The sequence below is a fragment of the Zeus faber genome (assembly GCF_960531495.2).
Source record: "Zeus faber genome assembly, chromosome: 2".
In the NCBI taxonomy this organism is placed as follows: domain Eukaryota; kingdom Metazoa; phylum Chordata; class Actinopteri; order Zeiformes; family Zeidae; genus Zeus; species Zeus faber.
This window is the reverse complement of record NC_137189.1, coordinates 22,778,263-22,789,226: the sequence shown is the minus strand read 5'-3', so window position 1 is coordinate 22,789,226 and position 10,964 is coordinate 22,778,263. Positions and strand designations below refer to the sequence as shown.

General features: G+C 41.5%; 1 protein-coding gene across 1 annotated transcript; it reads right to left on the bottom strand.

Moving 5' to 3' along the window:
- Positions 1-5,878: 5,878 nt before the first annotated feature.
- On the bottom strand, positions 5,879-9,618 carry gpr31 (G protein-coupled receptor 31). Its single transcript, XM_079996686.1, has 2 exons — positions 8,706-9,618; positions 5,879-8,463 (listed from the first exon to the last, which is right to left on the bottom strand). The coding sequence occupies exons 1-2, from the start codon at positions 9,282-9,284 to the stop codon at positions 7,993-7,995; spliced, it is 1,050 nt and encodes a 349-aa protein (XP_079852812.1). The 5' UTR covers positions 9,285-9,618; the 3' UTR covers positions 5,879-7,992.
- Between the last annotated feature and the right edge of the window lie 1,346 nt (positions 9,619-10,964).

Below are 10,964 nucleotides of genomic sequence, written 5' to 3'. Positions count from 1 at the left end.
GCCAGGAAAAAGTATTCCTAGTAAAATAAATAAAAACCAAACAATTCAGGCAGGTTTTTTTTTTTTTTTTTTTGTTTTTTTTACTACCCACCGGTCCTAGTTTCCAGTTGCCCCCCCTCCTCCTTCTTCGCTGGAATGTGTCAAATTCAACAGCCCCTCTGAAACTCGGTCAAGACTCCCCCTCTGTTAATGTCAAAAACACATCCTGTGGAAAACACGCCAAAAAACACTAACAAAAATACCACGTCCAAGCACCTATACGTATAGACACCTGGAGACACAGAAGTTGGATTGAGCAAACCAACTCTCCTGTCTGTCGCCCCGTGTGCTTTGGTCGGTGCGGCAGTATGTGATTTTTAGGAAGGAACAGATTGTAAAATACTTGAGGCGTGGTTTACGGGAGGGGGTGTTATCTGTCTCAAGAGTGGTTGGAGAAAAGAATGACTGTCTGAAGAGGAGAAAAAAAAGGTATTTGTGTGTGTGATTTTGGGTGTCAGTAGACAGTAAACACCACAGAGAAGTTTCCATGGAAAAGTCTCACGTATGAAAATATGTTTTTTCTGGTCGTCAAGCCTACGCACGTCTCAGAGTGGGCAGGGGGGGGAAATGATCTCAGCTTTATCCTCCCAAATGAAGAAGTTAATCAGAGTTCATGTGAATGAATATGTCACCCAAACACAAGGAGCGCAAAAGTCATAGAGCAAAGTGTAACATTCTGCTGATGGTTAACAGGGATTGTTGTGCTTTAAATGTACGTCTAGAGAGGAGATGTGTGTGGGGTGGGGAAGTCACTACCAGGAGCCGGTGCAAAGGTCGGTGCAAAACCATCAACTCAACAATACGATGGCTTGAAATGCATCCACGGGTGAGACAAATAAACATAGAACCAAACAACAACATGTACATGGAAAAACATAAACATCGGACGACAACATGTATCGAAAAACAAACTTAATTAGGTCCAGGAAAACTGGAACAGCAATTGGGGACATGGCATATTTCTGTCATAGTTATGGCAGTTAATGAGCAAGAAAAGGAAAGGGATGAGGAGAGGGTGCTGGGTTGCAAAGCAGGTGCCGTTGGCATGAGCACGTCTGTGATGAGACCACCTGTGTGTGTGTGTGTGTGTGTGTGTGTGTGTGTGCGTGTGTGCGCACACACACACCGGACAGGACTTATCCCAATTGGTTTTGGTGTATAAGGTCGGCACTATGTCGTGGCACCTCCAAGCAGCGGAAAGGGCCCCAAAGCCACCCACAGCCACATAGACACCCCACGGCCGCAAGAAAGCCCCAAGCACCCTCCCCTGCAGCCATAGAAAACCCCCGGGCCCCCAGAGAAGTCGGAAGCCCGCAAAGCAACCCCCACAACTGGCCCAGAGGAGCACAACCCAGTCCGGGGGAGCATGAGGAGACGGGAGGCGGCGGGACCCCAATGATCCCCCCTTGCCCCGCGCAAGAGCAAGGCCCGCGCCACCGCAGCCGACCAGACCCCACCAGGCCGCGAACCCCAAGCGCCCATCCACGTAGCCAAGGTGACGACAGCTGAAGACAGCAGGCCACATGATATATGAGCCCTCCACCATCCTCAGCACCCGGGGCACCCACAGCAGAGCAGTGGGAGAAGGCAGACAGCTGCCCCCCGCACCACAACCCACACCCACAACAGCAAGCGGGATGCTAGTTTAATTCTCGGTTTCTTGTATTTCCAATAGAATTGATTGATTATTGAGTCTAGAGAATTAAACCAATGTATTGTTGGTTGGACTGGGGTAATTGAAATATATTGTTTATTTTTGGTGGTATATTCATTTTCACTGCTACTATTCTACCAATTTGTGAGACGGGTAGATTGTTCCATCAAATTAGGTCTTCTTCAATGGATTGGAGCAATGGAGTAAAGTTAAGGGTAAAGAAATCTGACAGATTGGTGGCGTTATCAATACCAAGGTATATAATGTTGCCCGTTGTGATAGTTAAAGAAAGTTTCTGGGTCACAGCATTCCAGTCCTCCCCACTGAATGGTAAGATCGTGGTTTAAGTCCAATTTATTGAGTAGTCTGAGATAGCTGAGAATTTAGATATAGGATTGAACACTTCCGGTAGGGATGATATTGGGTTCCCTAAGTACAACAAAATATCGTCTGCATACAAACCGATTTTGTGAACAGAGTTTCCGGTTTGTATACCACCGATATTACTGTTTTAATGGATGGCTGCCACGAGGGGTTCAGTAACGATGGTGAATAGTAAAGGGGAGAGCGGACATCCTTGTCTTGTGCCGCATTGTAGAGTGAAACACTGTGAAGTGTAACCATTGGTGATGACAGAAGCAGATGGAGAGTTGTAGAGGATTCTGATCAATTTAATGAGTGATTCTCCAAAGTCAAATTTGTTGAGGGTTGAAAATAGATGTCCAGTTAACTCTATCAAATGCTTTTTTGGCATCTAAAGAGGCAATAACAGTATTTAAGTTGTTCCTTTGATATATGCTGATCAGACTGAATAAACGGTGCCTATTGCTCTATGAGTGGCCCTTTGGGGTCTTTGGTCTGGCTGAATTATGAATGGAATTACTTTTTCAATTCTATTGGTTAGTGTTTTACAGATAATTTTTAAATCACAGTTAATTAGGCTTATGGGTCTATAACTGGAGATAAGGGTTGGGTCCTTATTAGGTTTGAGCAAAAGCGAAATGAGAACAGTTTTTATGTGAGGAGGCCTGGTTTTGGTTGACTTAATTTCTGCAACTATTCTGATGAATAATGGGGATATAAGAGGCCAGAAGTGTTATAGAATCCCACTGGGTAGCCATCTGATCCAGGTGATTTATTGTTGGGCATAGAGGAGAGCTTTCCTGAGGACTTCCAGAGTCAGCAGTTGATCTAATGTGGTAGCCTGCTCTGTGAAAGGTCAATATCATTGAGGAATGAGTTAATGATTGATATATTTGATTCATTATCTGAGTGATATTGCTCATTTTAAAGGTGTCTGAATGCGGGATGTATGTTATCCTACCCTGTGGTTCTTTGATGGCTGCAATAACTTGTTTGTTGCATGAGGAATTGTATCTTTAGATGGGTGATATTATCAAGTTGAGTGCAAGTTGGGCTTGTTGGGAGTGCAAGTATTTTAATCGTTGTTCTAGTTTATTTTGGCATTCTTGTCCTTTCTTTTTCTTGTGAGATGAGAATTAAATAGTATTATCTCTTAGAACTGCCTTAGCCATTTTCCAAAGTAAGGATGGTGTTATTTCTGGAGAGTCATTCAGTTTAATGAAGTAAGTCCATTTTCTGGAAAATAAATGGTTAAATTCTTTATTTGTCAAAAGTGAGGTGTTAAACCGTCACGTGCCGGGAGGGTTCCGGTTGGTTTCATTTTCAGTTATTAGTCTGAGTTGGAGCAGATTGTCAGTATTTTAGTCCGTGCAGCTGGGCGCCGCCATGTTTGATCTCTACTCACTGAGATCTGCCCCTTTTCTTTCATGGGAATGTTAATGATGAACCCTGGTGTTTTATTTTCTTCCTTATGTGTTGCCTACTGTTATAAACCAAACAAAAAACCCTTTTCCTGTTTTGACAAAAATATTTAGAAAGACCTTGATTATTATCAGTGGTTAAAGAAAAAAGTTTATCCTGAAATCAAACCACAAGATTTGCACAGGGTAAGTAGAGTCATGCTCCAACATGTGCGGCTGTACTCTCTCACCTACACCTTGTACCTGAATGACCCATGTTGTGAAGCCTCCATGTAACCGTTATGATGAGATACTGTATGGGCAGCAATGCTTTCTGGTCAGATCTGGGGTACCTCGTTAACAACTCATCCATTTTTATTTTTTCTACATATTGCCATTTATTTTTACTTTTTTTATTCTCATCACTTCCTTGTTCTTGCCTATTTTTTGATGTGAGCTGCTGTGAAACCCATGTGATATCAATGAAAAACATGCTCTGAAAGTACTTATCTGAGCCAGATCTGACTTCTTTGGGGGAAACTCTTTTTCACCCTTGGTTGGATCTAAACTTCAAGTGATTGTAAGGTGTTAGCAACACAATTGGAAAAACCCAATTAGGTATTTTGTGTGAAGTTACAGTAAAGTTATTCTCTGTTGTGTTGTATTTTGAATGTATTATTAGGGAAATTATATGTTATTAAATCATCATAATTATATAATAATATGTTATACCATATAAATATATCACATATATATGTTAATTAAATGATATGTCAAAGTTATTCTCTGTGAACCCTCTGTGTTGCCCCTTTACTTGGTGTTCAATAATACTGTTGGTGCTCGAGTACAGATATTCATTTGTTTTGCTTCAAAGCACTTAGTGAAAAGGCCGTCAGCCTGCAACCACTGTAAATACTGATTGAACCATTTGCTTGTTTTTTTTTCTTTCCTTGAATTGATTGGAGCCAATCGCACATTTACGCATCAAACATGTGCATGGTGTCTAATGGTGATAACTGGTATATCAGCTCAAGTATTTTTTCCTGAAAGGTAGTTGTGTTTCATGCTGAACAATTTGATATTTATCTCTCTCTCTCTCTCTCTCTTTCTCTCGCTCTCTCTCTCTCTCTCTCTCCTCAAGGAATGCTTTGCCCTCCTTCTTCGCCCCGGTGCTCGCCTACATTGCCATTGACCAGTCATGAACAGGTAGGCCAGAGTAACTGCTTCAAGTATTTTATGGGACTTTTCAAAGTGTTGTCCGGGTATTGTACGAATGTAGGTTTTTTATGATTGTTGATACCTCAGTGAAATCTCCCTTCTAACCTCTTTTTCCAAATCTCATCCGGTTTTTCTTTGGTTCTGCTCAGACGCTGCTGCCGCACAATGTCAATGCATCAGCACCGGCGTCTCTGACATCTGGTCTGTCAGTTGGAGGGAGCCCTGAGGGACACCAAGCCCTGGCAAGCCATGACCGGGGTAAGGAATTCTCTAAAATCTTCCAAAGCACAACAATGACAAAAAGAAAAAAGAAAAATACGACACAAAAAATATCTACTTTTGTCTGAACCATGACCCAGTTTTTCAAATTAAGACGCAAAGTTTTCTTGATAGATTTGTTAAACGCTTATGAAATTTGCCATGACTACAAAGTCTACAGTGCAGTGGAGCCAGACGGTAAACACCAGGCTTAACACGTAACCGGATCCTGACTTAATACATCTACGCACCTACCAGAAACTACACAACCGATAACTGCCGGAGGGGGGGGTTCAGTGGGGACTGGGGGTTCAGGAGGAGTGGGCTCAGGGGGGTCTGTCCTGCTGACATTATTCTTTGGGCTGGTTCTGATCATATGTTCCTCTTTTCCACACCCAAAGAATTTCATTGTGTCGGATGTGGCATGAACAGTGTAATCCAACTCCCGATTCTGTATTTCAGTGTTTTCAGTTCCTTTACATAGTTTTTTTTTAAACCCATAAAGTCTTTGCTTCTAAACGAAAAACGTGTTTCAGCTGAGGAAATCATTTTAAGGGGCGAAACAATCTGCATGTTGCATGCCGGTAAGTGAGCTATGAAAAATTCCCTAGGGTGTGAAAGTGGTTCATCAGCTGCAGATAAATTGGTGGGTTATCTCTCGTAAGGCTGACCGCGAGAGAGCACTGGTGTTGGGTAGCAACCAATTAAGTTCTGAGGCGGAGACTTCTTACAACTTGTTTCAACAGTTCCGTTTTGATCAGAAGACAAATTAAATACACACAAGTCAACAATAAATAAAGTTTAAATAAATACATTTATTTTCTAACATACAGTTTTAGTAACAAAATGTATTATTACATTTAGCAGACGCTTTTATCCAAAGAGACTTACAATTATTCAAACACCGACGGACGCAGCCATCAGGAGCAATTAGGGGTTAAGGGTCTTGCTCAAGGACACTACAGCATGCTAGCAGGAGGAGCCTGGGATCGAACCAGCAACGTTTAGATTACTAGACGACCACTAGACGACCAGCTCTACCTCCTGAGCTACCATCCCCTTATTATGATCGAACTTGGCTGGCTGGGCCTGAGTGCCAAGTGTCACGCGCCTGGTGATGGCCTATTCTGAAGTTCGGTGTGTAAAACTGTTTGATTATTTATTATTTATTATTATTTATTGATTAATATCTCTTTCACTATGCGTGAAGCAACCTCTGTGTTCATAGTCTACCTGATGCATAAGGTTCTGTTCTCTGGTTAATTCTACTTGGGTTACTGAGTTAAAGTTTTACTTTTTTATGTGTTTGTCTGCTCTACATATGATCTGTAGGCTTCAGACCTTCCGGTAGGAAAAATAGTTTCCTAACAGGATGGTCATTTCTACTCTATTAAAAGACTTTGTTAAATATTAGTTATTTGTTATTTGTAAAATATACTTTCTTTCAACATCAATGTTTAATTAAAAAGGTCTACATCCAAAACTGTATTAATTAGACTTTATGGTATATTGGAACACAAAACAACTGCTGAGTCAGATGATACATGGTAGAAAATCAAAAGTGATATGCCTTTACCAGAAATTCAGTGCCCAAAACTGATTGAGGCTGAACCAATTCATGGATTTTTATTTCAGGCTATGTTTGACACAAAAGAGCATTTTTTAAACCTCACCCATCCTTTATTCAAGTACAGTAATTCCACTCATGGACTCATATTTGAACTTCTATGGAATGATTTTGTGTCAACGTGTGTTTTTTTTTAATTTATAACAGAGGAAGTAAAATCAATGTCCCAGGCAACAGCAGGACTGGAACTGTATCAAATGACTGTTAACAGAGTTATAGGCAGAATTTTTAGACCAACAAATTTAAATAATGCATACAACACTCGAGAAGCTGTAGATATTTTCCATTTAAAGCAGATAAAACATTATGAAACAAAACAAAATTTCCAAAATGTTTAAATTACAAAACAAACTTTTCTCAACCATATGTAAACTCATGGGTGAACACACGGACCCCTGAAAATGATCATCTAAGTCCATAAATGAATCTCCACTCTGTCCAAAAAATATAGCCAGTCTATAAATAATTACACTGAATCAGTAGAATTGCATGGGAGGGAGAGCTGGATTGCACTGAATGTTTTGGATGCAGTGGTCACTAACAAAAGTGGGTCATACTTTCAATGTCTCAACCAATTGACACTGATGAGAACAATCTTGTGTACAGTGAGAAGAGTGGTGAAATTCCACAGAACAAGCACAGTCAAGACATGTGAGACGTACGGTGTACTATTTATAACTTAAGAAACCGGGAAACTGATGTGTCACCAGTGGAAGGATGTTGTTATTGATGGTGACACATCATCCAAGTTCAGTCAATTGTTATCCTGTACACTCAGAAGGGGAATAATTTGTGTCACAGAAAAATACAGAAATAGGAAATACGAGAATCTCCTGCCTTTGTGTTGTACAGTTTCTTCATGTCACTTCAACTTTCCCTTCCCTAATATGCAGGGAAACTTTACTCAGGACTACATTTACAGTTAGAAACCGTGGGACATTTGGACCAGCTGAAATTGAATCGGAACGTAACAGGACTGGCTGACTTACTTGGATGTGGGAATGTAAAGGCTGACCAAGTATTGTTAACTAAACCTGATTTATCAAACCACCCCTTTCACATATCATCTCATATAGCTTTTTACTGTACATATTGAAAGATAAAAATATAGATTGATTTAAAAATAATGTAAAAAATGAAAAAAATGAACTGCATTGTACAGATATATTAAAACTTAGACACACCACAAATGTTACAGAAAGCAATTTGTTAAAAAGTTAAAGGTTCCTAGTCACCTTTAATGTTTATGCATTTATCACACGTTCATTTACACAACAATGTCCTTTTTTCCATTATTTAACACATTAGAGCACATTTAACTGTGTCCCCAGGATAAATTGCTCATGGCATTAGAAGTTTGGGTTGCGCTGATGTCCAAAACACAAACAAACCACCATTTGCGTGGAGAGAAGATGCCCAGGATTAATTGAACCTCAAATGACGGCGTTGGCACGTTTGGGATTGGATATGTTGCCCGTGGAATTGCCGCTGTCTTCCTTCATATCTCTGCCTCTCACCAGGCAGGGGAAGTAACTGTTGAGGTACAGGCCTTTGAACTTGGTGCTGCAGAAGCAGTAGACCAGTGGGTCCAGCAGGCAGTCAGAGTAGGATAGGACCATCAGGCCGTCGAAGACTGCGGCGGCGATGTCCTCAGAGAGGTCGCTCCAATTACGCACGCGGGCGATCAGCAGAATCATCCGGGCCAAGATGCAGGGAAGGAAGCAGATGGAGAACACCACCATGACCGAGGTGACCAGGAACACAGCCCTCCTCAGCTTGGTCTTGTCCCCGACCGTCTTCTTTCGCAGCCGGTTGACGATGTGCACTGTACAGTAGACGAGGATGATGAAGGGTATGATGATCTGTGTGAAGAACACCACCTCCCGCAGGCTATCCACTACATCCTTTTATCAGAAAATGGACAGTTGATGTTTTTAAGTCACATATTTTTACTTATTCTACATTAGTGAATAAACATTGCTGCGTGAAATGGAGAGTTATGCACAACAAAACATCTGAAAAAAATCTGACCTAGCCTGATTAAAATGAATCTGCTACTGTGCTGCTTTTCTGCTGCTACTACTGATTTCGAAATACACTGCAGTTTAGACTGGAGTAAGAACACAAGTAATAAGCCACAGTTTACCTTGATCAAGATGTCCTCGTTCTCCAACTCGTTGCCTGCCTCGTCCACTCTGTCCTTATGGCTGTTGCAGCATTCAAATGTCTTCAGCATGGTGGGGATGGTTAGGGGCAGCAGGAGCAGCCAGATAAAGATAGAGATCTGCGGGGATTTCTTGAGCGCCTTGAGGAGGTTCTTCCGTCCAGGGTGGACCACGTTGAAGTAGCGGTCAATGGACGTCACAGTCAGGAAAGCGATGCTGGCTCCCCGGTTGAGGAACAACATAAAGAGCATGCCCTTGCACACAGTTTTATCGTAGCTTCGCCTCTCCCCACGTATGAAGTTGCCTGCCTTGATGGGCAGGCAGAAAAGCAAGAGGATATCTGCCAGGACCAGGTTGAAGAGAAATATGTTGTTGCTGTTTGACTTCCAGAACTTTAGCTTGAAGATGAAGAGGTGGAGGACGGACGCATTCAGAGGCAAAGCCAAAATGAAAATGATTATCATGACTGCCGCGTAGAAATTGTACAGAGACCTGTTTGTGGCCGCACAGTTCTCGGTGCCGTTACCATTGCCAGTTACCATTGGAAAAGTAGTAGACATAGTGTGTGAAATGTACAAAATCCAAATGTAATTACTCTCTGGATATTTTACCTGCTATATTTGGCTATCACCTTTCGTAGTCTTTTTTAAAATTCTTATCAGGAAATCACCACAACCAGAAACTCTCCCTCCACAAGCTCAAACAAGACTTCTTATCTGACAAAGAGAAAAAAAAATTCCCACCAAAACAAGTTTCCTCCAAACCTTCGGCTCTGCCTATCGGACTCAGCCTTGTTCTTTAGTGTTTGTATAGTCCGTTCAGCAACAAAATGAGACACTCTTATTTGGCAGCCCCCATTTGTTAAAATTGGAGAGAATGTCCAAAATCTGGAAGTAATTGTAGTCCCACAGTGTGCAGAGCAGAACAGAGTAGAGCATATAGCAGCGTTCACGCCCCAAAACACACACAAATACAAATGCTTGATGGACTCGCCTGACTGTTCAGACTTGTTCTCCTAGCTCCTCCTTTCTGGCCTGAGGGGGTGAGTCAGAGCCTGCCTCTCCCAGAGAGTAGCAGCAGAGTTTGTAAGGGGTTTCTCAGGCCGTGAAAGCTTTTTGGTGACAAATTACAGGCTTCAAGCACCCATATACACACAAAATACACTGGCATTCCTAGTTTAGAAATCCAAGTCTTCATTTGGCTGGGAGTCCGTAGTTGGGACTCTGGAAAATCTGTCAGCCGTATTTTGACAGCGTGGGGTAATTCCACGCCAGCCATACATCTATTCCCTCGAGTGAAAAATAACATTGTGGAAACATCTCCCCACTTTCCCCCTTTTCCTGGAAATAACTGTGAGAAGGAACTTTTTTTTCTATTTTAATGGGTTATGTAAGACCCAGAGGGCTACCACTATATCAATTGGAGAGAGGGGAGAGAGAAAGTGATGATCTTCTCATGAATGACAGCTTTTGATGGATTAAGTCTGCAATACGCAGAAAGTTCCTCTCTAACTCTCCAAACTTCTCAAAATGTACAATATTCTCCATTGAGAATTAAAAAATGTATCACTGGCAATCTGAACAGATTTATACACAGCAGCAAGGGCACTGACATCCTTCTGTGATTTTTTTGATTTTTTACTTTTGTATTTGGAAAACTAAGCAGGGAGCCAGAATGTTGTATCCTCAGGGATTTTCTTTTCTTTGCAAGCTCTATGCTTTTTAACTTAAACACTAGCATAACAGACATTCTCCATTTTTTAAATAGCCAGTCCAAACTTGTCTCAAAGGTCTGAGTCCCACTAACATCTGTGGCATATTTGGGAGGCAGGGCCAGTGCATGACTTCCTTTGCTAAAACATTTAAATAAAAGTCTTATTTTTAATGATTTTTTTCTGTTTTGATTTTGACAAGTATTTCTGTTGAAACCAGTTAAATGTTATGTATTGTTGCCAGTATTGTTAGTTATTCTGAATGAGAAGGTGCAATATCTGTTATGTAAAGGATTACACAATTCAAACAACGTTTACACATTCCAAGGAGGGGGGGGGGGGGGGGTGTTGAAATAAAAGACACCAGCTGACAGAAAATATGTGTGTTGCGTTATTCAGCAGAAACTGACACAGAGCTGCAAGGTGTTGACATCTGGTGGCATCAGGTTTTTGTCTCTGAGTAGACCCTGATGACACTGTGTCATCAGGGTTCTATCACTGATAAAAACACACTACTTTATCAGTAGCC

Bases quoted from the DNA above. Each gene is read 5' to 3' on its own strand.
- gpr31 (XM_079996686.1), bottom strand. From the start codon at position 9,284: ATGTCTACTACTTTTCCAATGGTAACTGGCAATGGTAACGGCACCGAG. The intron at 8,464-8,705 runs GTAAACTGTGGC...TTCTGATAAAAG, and splicing joins ACGAGGACATCTTGATCAAG to GATGTAGTGGATAGCCTGCG.